Below are 20896 nucleotides of genomic sequence, written 5' to 3'. Positions count from 1 at the left end.
GTGCAGCACCACATTAACACCACTGGTTCCCCGATCTTCTCGAAGGTGCGTCCCCTACCACCCCAGAAGCTGGCTATTGCACGGAAAGAGTTTGAACAACTTTTGCAACAGGGTATCTGCAGACCTTCGGACAGCTGTTGGTCTTCCCCACTCCATATGGTCCCTAAGCCAAATGACGAACGGCGTCCCTGTGGGGATTACAGAAGGCTAAACCCGCAGAGTGTTCCAGACCGATATCCTGTTCCACTCATCTACTATCATACTTTGCGCATCATCTCGCAAACTGCCGCATCTTTTTGTAACCTTGGATTTAACCAAGGCCTATCACCAAATCCCTGTAACTCCAGAAGGCATTCCAAAGACGGCAATATGCACACCCTTCGGACTCTACGGGTTCACGCGGATGACTTTCGGGCTGTGCAATGCGGCGCAAACCTTTCAAAGGTTCATTCATTCGGTCCTGCGAAACCTCGATTTCTGTTTCGTGTACTTGGATGATGTTTTGGTCGCTTCTCCCACTGAGTCTGAGCACCTATCGCCTATGCCTATCTCGAATGCATTTTTCAATGTATCCTTGAGGCCGGGTTAGGTTAGAGAAATGCAAGTTCCTCCAGACACAGGTGGGATTCCTCGGCCACTTAATTTCCCCTGACGGAATACAACCCGACCCAGATAAGGTGCAAGCGATCTCAAGCTTCCCGCGTCCGAAACCCGTGAAGGATTTGCGGAGGTTCTTAGGCATGCTAAACTTCTATCGTCATTTCCTGCCCAAGGCCGCCCAACACCAGTCTGGCTCCAAAACAAAGGACACGAGAGATTATGTGGTCTAAAGAGACTGTTCGCGCATTCGATAAATCCCAACAACAACTGGCTGATGCTACGCTCTTGGCATTTCGTCAACAAGATGCACCTCTAGCCGTTTTTGTTGATGCCTCTGACATCGCAGTAGATGCTGCTCTTCACCAAATGGTGAACCAAGTCTGGCAGCCGTTGAGTTTCTTCTCCAGATATGATAGTTAAACCTCGCTCAACGGAATTACAGCACTTACGATCGAGAACTGCTCGCCGCGTACTTGAGCATTAAGTACTTCCGCTTCTCCCTTGAAGGCAGGCCGTTCACAGTGTTCACGGACCATAAGCCTCTCACATATGCTTTGAAACAAAAGCCCGACAAAGCGTCCCCTCGTCAGCTTCGACACCTGAGCTTTATAAGCCAATTTACGTCAGACATCCAACACGTGTCCGGCAAGGACAACATAGTCGCTGACGTTGAACGTACATGAACACGGATGTCAACTCCTGGGCCAGAGTGCATCGCATGCCAGAAGTGTAAAGTCACCAGGCATGTAAGGAAAGAAGTCGGCTCATTCCCCAGCACTAGCAAGCGATTACACACTATACACCTCGACATAGTAAGACCTTTCCGAGACTCGCATGGTTACAAGTATTGCCTTACAATCATCGACAGGTTTACGCGGCGGTCTGAAGCAATACCTCTGAAGGACATTACGGTGCAATCCTGTGCCCAAGCCCTCTGTCGAGAGTGGATATCTCGCTTTGGCGTCCCTGCGTCCCCGCGATCCGTCCTGGACTCAAGTCTTGCCTCTCGTCTTATTCGGCCTACGAACAACCCGCCGAGAGGAATTTGCTGCCAGCCCCGCGGAGCTGGTATCCGGGGAGAACGCAAGTGATCCGGTCTTCGATAAGAGATCGAGTCTCACAGAGTCGGAATTGCTGGGTCCTCAGCATCATGGATCACTTTCTCGAGGGCCAAGTTAAAGAGGACGCATGATAGGGTGTCCCATTGCCGTAGACCGTTGTTGATGTCGAATGGTCTTGATCCTGTTGCTTTTATCTGGCCTCGCACATTGGTCAGGGTCAGCCTAGTCAGTTTTATTAATTTCGTGGGGATACTGAATTCCCTCATGGCCGTGTACAGTTTTACCCCGGCTGTGCTTTAAAGTCGCTGAAAAGATGGTGCAACTCATGTCCATATTCCAACAGTTTTTCCATTGCTTGCCGCAGAGAGAAAATCTGATCTGTTGCTGATTTGCCTGGATTGAAGCCTCTTTGGCATGGGCCAATGATGTTCTGGGCGTATGGGGCTATCCGGCCTAGCAAGATAGAGGAGAATATCTTATAGATGCACTGCAGTTTGTGATATCTCTCTTTCTATGTATGAGACAGATAATGCCTCTTTACCAGTCGTCAGGCATTGATTCATTGTCCCACACCTTGAGCAAAAGTTGATGAACCACTTGGTGTATTTGGTCGCCTCCATATTTAACCAATTCGGCTGTAATACCATCGGCGCCTGGCGCACGGACTGTTTCTTCTATACTTGGTGGTGGCAGTATTTGTCCGTGGTCTTCAGTTGGCGGGACCTCCAACTCGACGATGTTCTGGTTGTTCAGTGGTTCATCAAAGTACTCAACCCATCGCTCCAATATGCCCATTCCGTCGGAAATCAGATTTCCTTCTTTGTCTCGGCAGGATAAGCATCGAGGTATATAAGGCTTCATCCTGCTGACTTGTTGGTAAAACTTGCGCGCCTGGTACGGTTGCTCCCTGTACTTTTCGAGTTCACAGACTTGTTGGTTCTCCCAGGCTTCCTTTTCCGTCTACGGAGTCGCTTCTCCGCTCGCCACAGTTCGTGATAAGTCCCCGCGCGTGCCTGCGTTCTTTGAGAATGCAGCATTACTCGGTATGCAGCATTCTTCCGTTCCGTTGCTAGCTTACATTCATCGTCAAACCAGCCGTTCCGACTCTTTTTGGGACTGGGGCCAAGCATGTTTGTGGCCGTATTTATGATAACGTTCTTCAGGTGATTGTGAAGATCATTTGTTGATGCTTCATCTCCACATCTGTTAGTTGCGGTTATTACGGTATCCATTTCCCTCTTATAGGTGTTGCGGACGGCTGTGTTGTGGATGGCTTCAGTGTTAACCTCACCTGATTGTCAGAGAGGATTCTGGATGGTGTCCTAATTCGAGCTCGGAACACCATGCCAACGAGATAGTGATCCGAACTTATATTTGCCCCCCTATATGTTCTCACATTCATCAAGGCTGAGAGGTGGCGTGGTTCGATCAACACGTGGTCAATTTGGTTGAAGGTGGTCTCGTCTGGAGAGGCCTTCCAACAATCATTTCGTGTGACACTGCTAATTGAATGATTCGCAGCCCGTTATCATTTGTATTTTGATGTACGCTATGGGAGTCAACGTATCGCTTGAATACGGGCTCCTTCCCTGCTTGGCTGTTAAAATCCCCAAGTATATTTTTGATATGATATCTGGGACAGGCTTCGAGGGTTCGTTCTACTGCCTCGTAGAAGGTATCGTTTTCCGACTCTGCAGTCTCCTCTGTAGGTTCGTGAACGTTAACGAGGCTTATATTTCTAAACTTGCCTCGCAAGTGCGGAGTCCACAGCCGTTCCCTTATGTTTTCAAAGCCGATAACAGCGGCTTTCATTTTTTGGCTGACTAAGAAACCTACTCCGAGCACATGGTTTATTGGATGGCCGCTATAATATATGGTATAGTGACTCTTCTGCAGGAAACCAGTGCCTGTCCAACGCATCTCTTGCAACGCTGTTATATTAGCCCTATATTGGGACAGGGTATCGGCTAGCTGCTCAGCAGCTTCAGCTCTGTACAGGGAGCGCACGTTCCAGGAGAAAATGCGCAAATGGTTAATCCGTTGTCGTTGCCGGGTTCGTCGTTGTAAAGCCCATTCTGTCCGAGGTTCCTTCTGTGGCTTGGTAATATCGGTTTTCCGTATAGGGTGCGATGCTGAATCGTGGCCTATATAGTCTTCTACGTTTGTAAAAAGACCTTCACAGGGAAACGACGTTTCCAGTCGAGGATGGTTCTTTGAATGTCCACAGTCGTAGTTCTTCCCATTCTAACGAAAGATTAGATGTGGGATGTAGGATTCATAGAACTGCGTGTGCATGCATTATTGAGGTCCTACGGTCCTGCCTGCCGGATATCCCCAATGTATTCTTACATCTCCCCTCCTGGGCGCTCATATTAAGTACAGCATATCGATTAGTGCTGAAAGACTGCATAACTCCGGATGTCAGACAGCGAACCCCAACGATCCAAACTGAAGGGCGTTGTAGGACCGCGATAGTCTCGGAATCGGAGAGTGAAAGTAGATACCGAGCTCCACGAAGGAAACTTCAAAAATGGCCGCAGTACGTATACTATGAGAAGCAATGCGGAAAATAACACTGGAGTTGACACAGCAATCCATAAGGCAACTGGTGAGTTTGAAAAGGTTGGAAAGAAGGTTGGGGGTGCGGAACTGTGACGGATTGTGCACACAGGAAACGTTCTTTTGAGAAAGAGGGGTTGGGTCAATATTCGCAGTTTCAAGAGCACGACAGTCACGGTTACGGAAAGGGAATCAGATCACACAGCAATATTCAAGGATGTTCCTGACAAGGGTGTTCAAAGGATAGCTAATTTGAAGTGAAGTCGAAGCAGGAACCTAGGATAAAATCAAACATTTTGAAAGCTCGACCACGACCACGTGGAGGTGGAGATAGGATTTGGTAGTAGAGCTGTTGGTGTTGGTTCAGCAGACGTTTCCCAGGTTTTATGCTCCATCGTGGGTACCAATCCACATTTCGCCCTGGGACCTATACTACCACCGACCACTATCTGATACTGAATCAAAACTGAGAAGGCAGATGAAATATAGGTGAACTTTCCAGTTCTTGCCTCAAACATTTATCATTCACCTAAATTACCTCTGACAACATAAAAAGGGCCACCAAAACTCCAATTAATTTTCCATTAACCATCACGAGACACATTAATCATTTACATGCGTAAATAATTTCACAAACTTTTCATTTTGAATTTTTTCCTCCTTTCCCGTGTTTTCAGTAACACCTTCGGGTCGCATTATCTCCACCGAACGCTGCTGGTTGGCCAGTGGCTCTGTTGGTGTAACCGCGAAAATTTGCTTAAAACTCGCGGAAATTCCTAAACACGCAACAAGATGCTCTTCAGCATCATCATCATCATCCATCAGAGGAGCGCTGGCTGTTGGTTGCACAAATCATGGGGAACGAATAGGAAATGGCAACAACAAAAATCGCGGACCGTAGACCGCTAAAAGCTCCACAGATTTCGCAAATTTTCATAGGTGGTAGCACAGCGCATGGCGTATTAGTCAGAGTTGGATTCAGGCTCGGGGGGGAGCATTAAGATGGGAGAAGCTTGTTCGCCGTCTGCGTTGCTTCAGTGCCTCGGATCGCAAAGAGCAACCAAGAGTAGTCAAACAACGAGCAAATGATGCCAGTGGGTCAGAGTCAACCCGCGCGCGCTCACTAGACTTTGGTGACTCGAATCTGGGGTAAGGTTGTGTATCTTCGCTACAATAAAGTGATGTGATGATATTGCTGCAATCGAACAAGCGGGCATGATATGGGAATTGCAGGCAGCCAACTAGTCAGCGATCTACCTAATGGAATTCCATTGAACGGAGCTACTAGCGCGAAATTGCATCTGCGCGCGTGCTTGCGGAGATTTGAATGCAGTTAGCCAGTTTTCTTGCTAGCTGCCGAGCATTTTCTTGTTTTCTGGCCTTTTCAAGTCTTTTTTCGCCTCATAATCAGAAAATACGGTATGTTATTGAATATACACAATAATGGCACGAACGGTAGCATTTTTCACATGGAATAAGTGTGAGACGAAACCCGATTTGATGTTCTTGACTTTTAAACGAAGATGAATGTGCCGCGGCTCATTTTGGACCATTAGGAAATACAGAAAACAATGCCTTAATGGGGAGTTTACAGCTTGAATCACTGCAATGCGCTATTACCTGGTACTTTGTACCTGCTAAGTTTCAAATTATTTGCAAAAAATAACGACCGCCTCATTAATTCAAAGAAAAATTTCGATTGAATCCGCTTTAATGTTCATTTTTAGAATACTTTATTTCTCCTAAGATAAATCTCATTTAACCGTTTGTATCTTTTTATAATTTCAGGCTTGGCCCATGTGATCTACCTTTGTCAGATCCCTGGGTCACTCATACAACACAAACATCAGCAGGTGTCTGTTCACTGCCACTATCATCACCCGCATCGGTTACAGCGGCCGTTGCTGTATCATCTGCCGTATCAGCGGTTTCACTAGGTGGAAATTATTTACAAACAAATTCAACAAATACAGTACTTTTACAACATCAAGTTCAACAACAACAAATTCAACAACAAACCTCATCAGCTGCTGCTGTTCTACAGCATTCACCACAAGCAAAAATTATGAATGCCGTTGCTACAGCGGTACCATGTCCAACGCCGGCTTCAAGTAGAAAAATACGACGAAAAACTGAAAATAAGGTTAGTTTAGATTTTTTCAGTATTTATAGTTTTAAGATACATTGCATGTCATTCTGTTGAAAAAGCACCATATCCCCCCCAAGTTTCCACTCTCTAGAAACATTCCGCGCTATCTACCATTTAACAAGTGACTCAAGTGACTCACATGCCAAAATGTCATGACAATCTGACGTTTAGTTCACACACTATTTCTGTAATTTTTCAAACAAATTTCCTGCGCGAATAAAACATCTCATTCCTTTTAAATGGAAAAAAATACGATTCAAGCAAAGCAATGATTTGATCGAGGCAAATGGTGGTTTACTGATATCGAAGGTGTCTGTACGAACACTGATGATGTTAAACGTTCTACTTAGCCGATGTCGACAGTTCCTCCAAGAAACATAATGTCTACAAAAAGGTTTTGTGTATCATGTTTACCCAATTTCAATCAAAGATCATCAGCGCGTTCCTAATACTCTCCGATTTGGGTCTCAATCAATATCATGGAAATGCTGAAACAGACCACCGACCGATTTTGTCAGATCTACGACATCATTGACGTTATCCATGTCGTTCGGTTGTTGATAAAGAAACGTCGTGAGAAACATTACCTTTCTCTATATAAAGAAGACGTTTGACCGTATGCACAGAAGTTTAGTTTTTACAGTTTCCAAAGCCAAAGGAACTTATCTGTTGGGTTAAACTGCTCAATCAGAATCCAAAGAGCAACGTTTGAAGTGTGGTGGGTTCATCAATGCCACTCCACATGTCTGATTGTGTTTTCTTAGTCCCTCATTGGAGAGCTGACAGTTGAAATAACTCTTCCAAATTTAGCATCATTCATATAATGCTGTCTGCGGCCCAAATCGAAGAAAGCCGTTTCCGCAGTCCGGCCTCAGTCATGCTACCCGCGCTGCTGGTTACATGCTGACTGAAATTGGCTTGAATAGTTAACTCCATTAAAAACATCGCATAAGCTGCTCGTTACAGCGAATGTTTGACAGCGGTGGGGCAGCGTCTGATGATCTGCCTCTGCCCCGGATAAAGCCGTCTGCCCAAAAAAGAGGTTCATCGACCACAAACCTGGAAAAAAGTTTCTTCCAATTGGTCCGTTCCTACGACTTCCTCGATCCTCAAACAAAGAAAAAGAAGTGCTTGACATGTTAAAGGACAATCGGAAAAATTGATGAATTCGGTGTTTATCAATACTGGCAGGCTATCTGAAATATCTGTCATTTACGCAACTATTGAACGGCAGGGGGATTATGAAATCGATTTGTGTTAAATTTTAGGAAGAAGGAGGAGGATCCTTGATGAAGTCTTGATCTACCAGTAAACATAGATATCACATCCATTCCAAAGTAAGCGATTATCAAATAATGGTTTTTTCCAGGTCGATATCATTGCCTCGTTTACGCCTATTAACTTCTACTATTGACCATAATGTGGCCAATCTGATTAGCTATTCGTTTTTACTCAGTGGAAGGATAACTGGCAGGCTTGGGATTGGGTGCTTCATGGGGGTTGTGGTTGCGTTGAAGCGAACAGAGATCTTCGGGCCTCGGCGTGGTGTTGCTTTTCAACACGGGCGCCATTCTCCTTAGTTCGATAGAGATTTAGGTAGGTCTTGCATCCACCAGTATGAATGCTAAGCCATGCACTTGGTATAGACTGGTACCGTTGTTGCTTGTCTCAGCGGGGCTCTAGTTGTGGTCACAAAATCAACCGGTGTCTTAAGAAGATCGTGGGATTAAGTCGTCCAGACAGGTGCTCACTCTCAAGGACTCACTGTTCTTGTTACGATGCACCAGGACCATATCTTCCCAATAAATCCTCCAGCAAGGTGTTATTTAGGTACTCCATTGATATGTGGCGCTACACTATTGTGATGCTCCTTAGCTTTGGTGAATCAAGATCCGACTTGAAGTTGGTTTTCGGATGATGAAAGAGCACCTTATGAAAATTGTTAGCGGTCATTCGGAATTGCGTTCACTACTTCAAGATTAACCAAAGTTCAAAGCGCAAAGGACGGGAGTGCGTCTTAGAGTCTCAGTCTCTTATTTTGATTAGACCTTTCTAGCTTTTCATAAGGTTCGTCCAATTGATGCAATGCTTTAGTCTACAATGGATGCGGGTAGTCAAGTAGACGCTTTGTAGCATCTAGTTGTTCTGGAATAACAACCTGTTCCTTAGTTACAAATGGTCCCATTGGAACATCTGCCTTTCTTCCAGTTCCTTCTTGAGTTTAATTTCTGGTCTTTGTCCCAATCTTATCTTATGTTTTGTTGCTGTGGTTTATGCTTGTTTTAAGTTCAACCGTAGTGACTGTTGTAAACATTGTCAACAGGATTTCTCTTCCGGTAATTCACAACTGCTTGTGGTTATTTCCGGCTCGCTTGGTGCAACACCCTGACTCAGAATGTCTTCCATTGTATTGTTTTTGCACTGGTAGGCAATATTGAATCTTCTGGAATCGTAATTACTTCGGCCGAAATCACTTTTTCCTCAGTTGGAATAGATTTTATAGCGCCTTTGGTTTTGTTTTAAATATCTTCTTAGATTTTCTCTTTGCCTAACGATCAACATTCTGATCAGACGTGAATTTTTCAATTTCTTTTTCGGTAACGGGTTTAGCTACCTTCATGGTACACATCCTTGGATTTCTCTGCCTCCTCGTCTGCACTACTTGTTAGTGGTAATTTCAAATGTTTCTCTTTCTCTCTGGCTTCAGTGGCTCAGGTTCTTCCGTTTTAGGTGCATCTGATACAGCGCGTTGGCTCAGAACAGCTGCCCATGTAAACCTGGTTGAATTAATGGAAGGTTCCAGTTGCATAATAGATCCTTAGTAACAATTTCAGTTGGTGAATTTTGCAAAGACTCCTCTGGTATGAGTTTTGACATTTTCCTGGGCTTTATCCTGACTAATTAAAAAAAAAATAAAACTAGGTAGCTTTCCCCTACTACAATATATTTTAATAGTAAATACGTATTTCGAAAGCTACTTACTCTCTTCCTCAGTACTTAAGCTACGATAACTATTTGTCCTGGCTTTGCGGGCAGATTCACTTTTTCCATTTTGCATCGGGATAGCGTAATTGAGAAAAGTTCCCAGATTGCCGAAACCAACCTTGGGATCAAACGCGATGGTAACAAAAGCGGGAAACTACCTTAGAGTGGTAAATGCGCTAGTCAGTAGATGGGGTCAAATATAGTATAGAGACAGGCAATGCAATAGCACATCGACTTACTGCAAATAAACTACTTTAAAAAGATTGAAAAAACCGCTGTATTGACCCGTAAAAATAGCATGGTGAAAACAAAGTTATTTTTACGGACGCGTCCAAGTCGGAATTATTCGTGTAAGATTGCTCCAACGTCACTGAAGACTATCTTTCGTAAGAAAGGAGATTATCACATCGATGACTACTCAACGAAATGATATTTCCCAAGAAGATAGGAAAGCTGATATGCAAATATCTGTCAAAGTTGACATTTATCAGGTTTAACATTTCAACGGATACGCACATACTTCGGAAAGGTTTCCAAGCTCTACAAGAAAGATTTGAAATCGAGTATATTCATTTGTTTATCTAGTATCAGTGGACACAGTATATCTTCTTCTTCTTCTTCTTCTTCAGGCCTTTGTCCGGTCCAAACGCAATGTCGGCTCGTCTAGATTGGTTGTGCCATTTTCCTCGGTCAAAGGCCTGGTTTATGCGTTATAGTTCGCGTTTAGTTGAAACGCAGCTTCCTCCACGATTTCCTGACACGCTAGTACTCCTTCTCTGCTGTTCTGCGCCAACTGCAATTAGGACGACCCGCCCGTCTGTGATCCTGGGACAGTGGATTCCGTTGGTTGGCGTAGTGACCAATGCACCTCTCCCCTTACCTTAATGTGCGATCTACCCCACTGTCACTTCCACCTTCCGATCACAATTCGTAAGAGTGCCTGGCTCATGCACTGACGAAGTTCTTTGTTTGAGATAGTATCAACGTACTTCGATGATACGACGCAGACATACGTTCACTAAGTCACGGAGGCTTGACACTTTCGAGTTACTGTGGTAATCACTTTCAATGTGCTATTCCGATATAGCAACACAAAACGAACACTAGTATGGAACAGCCTCCCCTTAGTCACACATAAAAAGGGGAGGTCTGATCTGGTTGGAGTCGCGGGGTCTTAAATCATCATCCCGCGACATATGAACCTGTAGATCTGCCGTCGGGATGGTATGCACTTAGAACAAGCGAACAAGGACATAATCAACACGTACAAAAGGTGTACAAATGGTTCCTCTAGTCCAAGTGTATAAATTTGATTCTTTAATCAATTCCTGATTTGTTAAGACGCTGTACAAACTCCCATTCTGAGCCAGGGTAAGTATGTAAGTATCAGAGACCACTTCGAGGGGGCTATTTAGCGCTGCGGTGCGCCATTTTGATGTCACAAACTCCTAAGACTATGACTGCTGTGATAAGAGCAAGGAGACAGACTCCTGTCGGCTAAGATCTTCAGGGCCAGCCCGTCGTAATCACGAAGGAAAGTAGTTTTTGTACCGTGCAGCGAGAGATCTCTCTGAGGTCGTTGCCTCTCTCTCTATTGCCCAGGCAATAGCAAAGGAAGGGTTTTTCCTCTTCTCGTAGCTTCAGCAATGCGAATTGTCGGGTATGCGGAGTATGGAGTTGTGGTCTCTTATAGGCCAGTGACTCGTGTAGACCCTTTGTACCGCGTCTGGTACAAGAGCCCTCACGACGGGGTTTTGTTAGAGGCGGACCAAATCCTCCTTGACGTGGTACAGGCAGGAAACTACATAAGTACAAAGGTAATGTCGGAAGTCCAAGAAGACCAAAGTTGTTGCCTGTCGCTTTTTTGCCGTCCACGGTGGCCAATCGTGTATGATGCAAAGAGAATTGACGATTTCTGTAGCTCATTCTATTCTGTCCATAATTTTTACTATCTGACTTATTACTCCGAACACAAATGCATGTGGAATCCCTTTCACGGTCATGGATGTTTATGATTATTTAAGTGGGACGGTACAATAATCAACTCGAGAAAGCCATCCCATTCATTTGATACCTACCAAATACCGGTGTTCTGAGGTGGCGAGGATGTAGACGGGGCACCATCTCTATCGACCGAATCAACACCAAGTTGCTGAACATAATTCTACTTGGTGACTCCGAGAAACGCTTTCTTCACATTGATTTGCTGGTCGTAATGCAGTAGAAGAATGCTGCAAACCTTAGCGCGTTCGTGCCCGGAGACCAGTCTGAAGTGCCTCATCAGAGGTTATCTAGTACCATGGGAATTGCAATAGTCCTCTGAGTTCATATGTCTCAGGAGAATTACTGGGGCACGCGTTCTCAGCTCGGTTATTTGCGGTTGGCATCCCAACGTGAGTTACATGGGGGTTGTAGTTACGCCCATATTGCAGATAGAGGCTTTCGGGCCTCAAGCGTGGAGTTACGCTGTACAAATCAGTGGTGATACTCCTTAGTTCGGTAGAGACTTTACGTAGCTCTTATAATCTGAGCCATACACCCAGTATGGACCGGTACCGTTATTGCTTGTTACAGTGGGGCTCTGATTGTGGGCACAAAATCAATCCTATGCCGTTAGTCCTAAACGGCGGGAAATCACATTAGACCATTCGGACTTAATCTCCGCATATGAAATGTTGGATGCCATGAGAAAGCAAAGCTGAGCCATTTATTTTTTCCCTCGTTTTGAGGAATCTATTTGTTTGTATTTAACTTGGAACTTTAGTAAACACCCAGTAGTTTATCGCTCGACGGCGTATTACTATCGTTCTCAACAACGGACAAATTTAATTATCCATTAAATGGCGGGTAAGGGCTGTTTCTTCAAGTAGAATAGAAATCATTTCGACCATCAATGCGCTCAAACGGAGTAAAGCTGCTGGTCTCGACGGTCTCTCGGCAGTTACTTATCTGCTGCTTCCACTCGTACGAAACCTTGGGAATCCGAGACCTTCCTCAGAGAGTAGAAAAAAGAGATGATCGTTAAGATTCCAAAGAAGGACACCCGTTTCTAGTGTAACAGGAGTGGGGAGGTACCCGCGTGTTCATCCCCGTCGCAAAGATAAATAAATAAATGAAGTAATCCCGGAATCCATCAAAAAACATCTCGAAAGCTTGATCGGCACAGAGCAGGCTGGTTTCCGTCCTAGATCGTTCTGTATTGACCACATCAATACCTTCGAATCATTTTGGAATACTGTGGAGTTTAGATCTTCGTTGTCGATAGCGGAGTCCGTCAGGGATACATCTTGTCAACGATATTATTTCTTCTTGTTATCGATGGCGTTCTTCATGCTGATTTGTCCGAAGGATGTGGTGGAGTTCAATGGACTATGACATCTTACCCTAAACACCTCGATTACGTTGATATTATAATATTTGTTTGCTCTCTCACCGGATCATCGACCTCGACCAAATGTCGCTGAATTTGGAAAAAAAGGCAAATAGATTTAGATAAAAATAAACACCAGTGAAATCAAGGTTCTTAGTCTGACGGATCATCACACTCCCTCCATCTGCATTAATGGGCAGAGCATCGAAGCTATTGATCAATTTGCATATTTAGGAAACGTGTTTTCTGCCAACGGTGGATCGAAGTGGATGTTGCCGTACACATTAACATCGCTGGATTCGCTTTCGCTGTCTTGTCTAAAATATGGAAATGCAGTTATCAAAACGCCAAAATTAAGCTAAGACTGTTTTGTGTTAGTGTTCTTTCTATGTTACTATATGGGGGTAGCCCATGAAAAGCGGCCCCGACTGTCACACGAAAGTTCTATGCCTTCGTGGACTGTTTTTTTTGCGACGTATGATTGGAGTACGTTGGCTTGATAGTATTTCAAACGAAGAATTTAATCGGCACACAGGCCTGTCACCCGTGGACGATGTGATTGGAAGGTCGAAAGTGGCAGTGAATAAGTCAGACATAAAAAAGTAGCGACAATTGTTTTGCTGGGCACGCCATGCAGTGGAACTCATTATTCCAAAGTGGTTAAGGTCGCTCCAAAAGCATTTAGCGTAAAATAGTAGAGGAACGGTGTGGGCGTGTCGGAAAGTCCTGGGTGAAGCTGAAGCACGTTTCAGCGAATCACGAACGTGCGTAGGAGTGATTGAGCAGTATACGCCTCCAAGGTGTGATTGGCAATCATATAATGACTAAATGAGCCATGCAGATGCACTGAGATTTTACATTCGAATCCTTTTCACACTTAACAAAGAAATTCAAACCTCTAAACCACAAGATTCGAGTGTTGTCCAATATTTTCTTTTTAGTAGACAGTATTTTGCTTACAACCGTCGAGCCGCAACGGATAGATAGCGAGAATTCTTCGAATAGATTTCAAGTGACGAATTTGCTCATCCTCCACTTTCACAATCATTGCCGACATTTGGACCAGTTCCACCTGTCAGCGCAACTAATTAGGGCGATCAGACCCGAGTCTGCACGGGGACTCATCTGAAGTGGCAAATTGGTCACGAAACCTTACCAGGGGTATACTGGTACCATGGGAACCGGGAAAGCCCCTGGACTCACATACTTCGGGTGAACTCCTGTTGTATGTGAGGACAGCTCGGTTATTTGCGGTTGGCCCCCCTAGTGGGAGTTTCATGGTGGTTGTGGTTGTGCTCAAGCGAGAAGAGACCTTCGGGCCTCGACGTGGTGTTGCGTATCAACACGGGTGCCGTACTCCATAGTTCGGTAGAGATTTAGGTAATTCTTGCATCCACCAGTATGAATGCTAAGCCATGCACTGGTATAGACTGGTACCGTTGTGACTTGTCTCAGCGGGGCTCTGATTGTGGTTACAAAATCAATCCGTGTCTGAAGAGGACCGTAGGATTAAGTCTCACGACAGGTGCCTACGTAAAACACTATGGGCTTCACTGTCAGCGCAACTGAAGTCAAGGAGACAATAAAATGAATGAAATCGGGGAAAGCCACAGGCCCTGACGACATCGCATTTGAGCTCTGGAAAGCGAAGAGCTGGGACCCAACACTGTGGCTCAGTGAAGTCTTTAATTGGGTTATTAAGGAAGCAAGAACACCATCTGAATGGCAAGAAAGTACCACTGTTCCAATATGGAAAAAGAAAGGTAGTCCAGCAGAATGTTCAAATTACCGTCCGATTCGGTTACTTTCCCATATCATGAAGATTTTTAAACGCATTCTTGACAACCGTATTCGCGAAATCGTTGAAATAACCGTGAATCAAGCCGGATTTGTCAAGCACTGCGGAACTACTGACGCAATACACCCTGCGCCCTACACACTGCTTTATGCAGATGATGTTTTCCTAGCATCTAATAGCGAAAATGATCTCGAGCAACTTGTCCAAAAATGGAATGATCGCCTCATGCACCACGGTCTCAGATTGAATTTAAACAAAACTGAATTTTTGACGACCGATCCCCATGATATAGGGGCACAATCACTCTCGGCGGGAGTGATCTACCTAGAACTGAGCGATATAAATACCTCGGGTGAACGCTATCAGCCAATGGAAAACTGCCTCATGAAATGGCGTTCCACAACAGGTGTTCTTTGTGATCGACGTATCAACGAACGTCTCAAATCTAAAAGTCATCGCAATGTCGTCCGTCCTGTCGCCCTCTATGGTTTTGAGTGTTGGCCAACTATAAAAGACAATGAACGGCGTCTTGCGGTAATGAAGACAAAGATGTTGCATTGGACTAGTGGCGTGACACGTTTTGATCACATCCGAAATGAGGATATCCACGATCGTTATGGGGTTGCATCGATCGTGGAAAAGTTGCGAGAGAGGCGTCTCTTCGATGGTTTGGTCACGCAATTCGTGCTAACGAGAATTTACTTGCCAAGATTGGGCTGAACATCGAAGTCGATCGTAAACGACTAAAAGGCAGGTCGAAACAACGGTGGCTTGATACGCTGGATGGGAATTTAAAAGCCTCGAGATTGCACCCAGATCAGGCATTCGATAGAGCTAAATGGCGAAACCGCTCACGACGAGCCGACCCTGTTTGTAAACAGAACAAAGGCTGAAGGAAAAGAAGAGTAGATTGCAGAAAGCCTACCACATGATAGAAAACTGAGGTTGGACTCAAAGCATCGGGCCTTCAGTAGCAAAAATTCAAATATTTGTTTTTGTATTCAAAATTAATTTTATTGAATTGTTAGACCACCTGTCGTTTTTTGCCTAACGTGATTATTCCATCAGTATAGAATTTCTAAGGTTTTCGATTGATTAAATTTTTTTCACTTAATTCGTGAAGCCTCTAAACATCATCATCATTAACGGCGCAACTGGTATCCGGTCTAGGCCTGCCTTAATAAGGAACTCCAGACATCCCGGTTTTGCGCCGAGGTCCACCAATTCGATATCCTTAAAAGCTGCCTGGCATCCTGACCTACGCCATCGTTCCACCTCAGGCAGAGTCTGCCTCGTCTTCTTTTTCTACCATAGATATTGCCCTTATAGACTTTCCGGGTGGGATCATCCTCATCCATACGGATTAAATGACCCGCCCACCGTAACCTATTGAACCGGATTTTATCCACAACCGGACGGTCATGGTATCGTTCATAAATTTCGTCATTATGTAGGCTACGGAATTGTCCATCCTCATGTAGGGGGCCAAAAATTCTTCAAAGGATTCTTCTCTCGAACGCGGCCAAGAGTTCTAAACATCTAGTCTCGTTATTGTAATCACCTCGTTTCAAATATCTTAGAACTCTTTGGTGGTTGATCTGAAGTTGCGATGTCATGATCGTTCTTGCGGTGGTCTTGTACAATTTTTTCGATGATTTCATCAGCTTTTTCAATGAGAGGTCAACCAGAACAAGGCGCATCTTTCATTTGAAAGTTCCAGAACGAAAGTAACGTAAACAGTGCAAATCGCATGCCTTCTACGCATTCTTCCATTTCTCGAAATAAAATTGTAATATATGCAGAATTTTGTTGGAAATTTCATTCACTTTTGCTTTCAAATAAATTTTGATACAACGCACCTATCCCAATAAAATTATTCATTAATGATCAGCTCACATTTCAACTGTCAAATGAAAAACGGAGGTGCCAGATGATATTAATCGTCTTAAGGGGGTCATCCCGTGTGTCGGGTTGGAGAAATCGATTTTTTTTTGCATGAATTGTATCTATATATAGTGGAGAATATGTGGGCAAAGGGATTTTCCGATATCCCGAGTCCTTCAGAAATTACAGTGTTAAACAGGTAAGGAGTTTGCAGCCGCGGCTAGAGTGCTTGATGAGAGAGAGCATCGAATCTTTTTTTACCTGTTAGTTTTTTACCTGAGCCTTATAAATTCGAACACACGTATAAATATAAAAAGATGGAAAACCAATCAATTGTCTAAACTTATTTGCTGTTTGGAATAAAAAGGATAATCCAGTCTAGAGTGAGCATTGAAAGGCTTTCAAGCTATACTCAGTTATATTTTGTTGTAAGTATTGCGTCGTTTGTGTGTTTAGTGATTTTTTTAAATGGACGAAAGCAGATCGCTTTAACGTTCAACGTCATGCTCGCACTAAAAACGAGTATTTCATGGGAATCGATATTTATCAGAGAAGAAAAAGGACTTCGCATCAACATCAGCAAAGAAACTTTTAGCAAGCATGAACATGGATGTTCCAATTGCGGCAAGTTTTGTATATTGGATTTTGCTGGAGTTTTCTCTGGTATTTCTGCAAATTTCTGTAAATAATAAAATATACGTAGTAGTGAAAAAGGAATGCGTAGGATATGTCGAGAAAAGAATGGGAACGGGGCTTAAAAATGCAAAGAAGAATCACAAAGGCATTGGTGGAAAAGGGGCTGGAAAACTTACTGATAAGGTTATTAACGACCTCACTACATTTTTCGGGCTAACTATTCGTCGACACGCAAATTCGATAGAAGGAATGAAGCAAGAAATTTGTGCAACTTTCTTCCATAAATGTTCAACTGACGAAAATTCTCAGCATCAAAATTGTCCAGCAGGCGAGGACAGTTGGTGCAAATGGCGCAAAGCGGAAGCTAAAAGAGAACTGGATAGTTTCCACGACGAGAAGGCACCTTTGACTGAAGAAGTTCAAACAGTCATCAAACCAATCTACGGAAGATTTGTCACGAGGTGATCTCTTGAACAAATGTTTAGGAGCAGAGACCCAGAATAACAATGAGTCGTTAAATGCATTGATCTGGCCTTCGCTCCTAAACGCCTTCATTCTGGGGCCAATGTCGTAGAAATAGCCACTTTTCTGGCTGTAATTATTTTCAATGAAGGATTCAATGACATTCTCAAAATCCTAGTGACAATGGGATGTCAAGTTGGTCACATATGTCAGGTTTATGTTGATCGCCGTAATGAAGCGCGAATTTGGCAGTCCGAACGACGATCGACTGACCTCGCCAAAAGAGCCAGAATTGAAACCAGAGAGCAACAATCGGCCTTACAAGACTTTTTTGAAGAAACGGAGGGTGCTCTCTATAGACCAGGTATAGCAGATTTAAAGTTTAAAGTGAGTTAAAATTTTACTGTTGATAATCACATTTAAATTTTCAAATACGTTTTTCTCGAAACTGCATCTTGAAAATCGGCTACCACCATAGCTCAAAATCTATCCAACCAAATTCTTTGAAATTTTCACGACTTCTTTAATACATATTTTTACGGTCCGCAAAGTAAGATAATTGCAATCGGACGGGTGTTTTTTTTTAACGTTTTGTGTGAAACAAAACCTTATTAAGATCGAGACGGTGTCTGTCCGTCTGTCTGTCTGTCACATCCGATTTATTCGGAAACGGCTAAACCTATTGTAACGAAAATTGGTGAGAGTATGTAATCTGGTGTTCCCTTTACATGCAGTAAGTGGCGCCATCTTGTGTTAAGTTTAAGGGGGGGGGGGGCTCCCCATACATGTGAATGGAGGGTGCAAATTTTTTTTCACAGAATTCGGCTATGTGGAATCAAATGAAAGGTCTCAATTAGTACTTTTCGAAACTGGTTGAATATTTGATATTGGGTGAAACATAAGGGAGTGAGGGCTCAAAATGTGACCCCCAAAAAGTGTAACAGGTCTCGTTCTCAGAACCTATTCAAATCTAAAAAAAATCACAACGGTGCATCTCTATGAAATCTAGGCCTCAAAATACATCCGGTTCCGAAATCTGCAGAAATAAAGTTAATAATAGTATATTTCCATATTTTGGAAATTTACCCGGCACCCCCCTTATGTTCATCCCAGAAGTACAAAATTTGGCATGCGTGTAATGAAGAACTTAATGCACAATTTGGTCAAGTTTGAAGAAAACTATTATTAACAAAGTTATAGGGGGTGAAACTTTACAATTTTTTGTGAATTTCGTGCATTTTACAACCTGCAGACGATCTGCTAGAGGAATCAATAAACATATGTTGAAAAAAGCACGTTTCTATCTTTATCCAGTCTTCCAAAATAATTTTTCAAAAAAGACAAAAAAGGCCTTCACACTGGATGACCCCCTTAAATTTACGATACGTACGTACTCGTAAAGTAAGCAAAAAAATAGTCCGACATTTTTTTCACCAACTTAATGCATTTGTATCTTATTACTTTAATCCCATCCATAAATAGCTTACTTGGAAATCTTCCCAAATTTATATCAAATCCTCATAACAAAAACGAATCCATTGAATTCCATATATTGTGTGTAATCGTCTACATCTAAATTTCAAGTTCCCAGGTTTGGCTATATCTATGCACTTAGCAAAAATTAATAAAGCCAAAACCTCTCGTTGTCTTTCCGAATCAAAACACCTGCGTAATGTGAAACTGACTGCATTGACCGGTCTCTAGCCTCAATGACCGTCAATTCACCTGATGACGGAATCTGTAGAAATTTCAAATGACAGAAATTTAGATAGAATCGAATTAGATGATGACAAGATTTTGTAATTTTTACTCGAATATAATTTATTATCTCACAAGATTTGGTTTAATAAAATTTATCTGATTTATTGCTTGCGGTGGTGTTATTATTCACTTTTGTTTAGTGTTGTTTTTTGAGTTTTAGATATTTGCATTTCTTGAGGTTATAACGGTCTATAAATATTTGTTTTGAGGGGTTAATATCAATCAATCTACATAAACTTCCATACCATGACGTAGTACCTTTGGAAAAAAGATACTGATCTTATAGCACTATAACCAGAAAAATTAAACAGAATGCGTGAGTACTATGAATCAGATACCTTCCAAATCTACGGGGAATGCATCTTTTGATTTGTCCAGTCATCGGAATTTAAGGCTAAACTATTAAATTCACCTCCTCGCATTAACACGTGTAAGTTTTTCGCATAAATTACCTCCAAAACGAACAACAACTCAAACAAAAACAACTCCAACCTCCCCATGATGGTTTTGAGATACTCAACAAAAAGCATGCATTACTCTACCGCCGTATCTATGCGTCGGTATTTCGTCAGTAACTTTAGTATTCTGCACTGTGTTTATGTATCTTTTCTCCCCGCAACATTTCGCATGCTTACATTTCTGTCACAATTGAGTCATACGAGAATTTCTTCAATTTCATCGCGGTGCTTGCAAACAAAGACCAGTGTTATTATTATTGTTATTTTTACTTTAAATTTGGAAATTAATGTGGATCTGATCGAATTTGAATTTATAATCGTTAATGAGATTTTCTTTGTGTATCTTTTTAGCCTCAGTCACAAATTAACAAATGTAATAATGAGAAACGCCGAAGGGAATTGGAGAACAACTACATTGAGCAACTGGGGGAATTTCTTCAGCTCAACAAGCGAGGTGATATGACCTCGACGAAACCAGACAAAGCCGCAATTCTTAATCAAGTTGTAAAAACGGTAAGCGATAGAATACAAGTATTTCCATATTTCACTATTATTACTAACAAATAAGATTTTTTTAAACATTTTTTCTGCACGGCACATAGAAAGGTTACAATTTTCTAAGAAAATTTCATTTAGCCACCTGAATCTCTCTAGCAATCCATAGCTAATTTTGAATATTTGAATCTTAGACGTCAATCTGCAATTGCTGGATTGCTGCTGGAAAATTTAATTAGGGAGCGCATTTAGCTTCATCAACATTATCAACGGCACAACAACCGGTATCCGGGCTAGGCCTACCTTAGTTTAGTTAACTGGGGGGAGTCACAGCTCCGAGCACTCAGGCCATTGTTAGGCCCATTGTACTATCCCCGTAGTTGCCTATTCAATGGCTTCCCGCCTACGCAGGCTTTAGCGAATCTGAGAACATTCTCCAGAGGCAGAGAGTGTGCAGATTCTTCATTAAAGAAAACCTTGCCAAGGTGTCTTCGTCTGAGATCTGAGGATGCCGGGCAGCTGCATGCCGTCTCCTCCTCCTCCTCGCATTGGCTGCACATAGTCGAAACCACTACTCCAATCTTTTCCATATGGTAGTTTAATGGGCAGTGTCCCGTCAAAAGCCCTACTAGGGTTTTCATGTCCCAATTCTTAAGGGACAACAAAAATGCCACTGTA

The 20896-nt window shown here is 43.1% G+C and overlaps 1 protein-coding gene across 7 annotated transcripts in view; it reads left to right on the top strand.

The window, feature by feature from the left end:
* LOC119650576 (nuclear receptor coactivator 3) overlaps nt 1-20896 on the top strand; it is a 291430-nt gene that overhangs the window by 231434 nt on the left and 39100 nt on the right. For 5 of the 7 annotated variants that reach the window (XM_038053396.1, XM_038053399.1, XM_038053397.1 and 2 more), the window contains 2 exons: nt 6009-6363; nt 20075-20236. In XM_038053396.1, coding sequence (XP_037909324.1) covers nt 6009-6363; nt 20075-20236 — 517 coding nt within the window. Of the gene's footprint in view, nt 1-5532; nt 5640-6008; nt 6364-20074; nt 20237-20896 lie in introns of those variants that run through there. The other 2 variants (XM_038053401.1, XM_038053395.1) reach the window with 1 other exon arrangement.

This window comes from Hermetia illucens, chromosome 3 (assembly GCF_905115235.1).
Source record: "Hermetia illucens chromosome 3, iHerIll2.2.curated.20191125, whole genome shotgun sequence".
NCBI lineage: Eukaryota > Metazoa > Arthropoda > Insecta > Diptera > Stratiomyidae > Hermetia > Hermetia illucens.
This window is presented reverse-complemented; position numbering and strand designations above follow the sequence as displayed.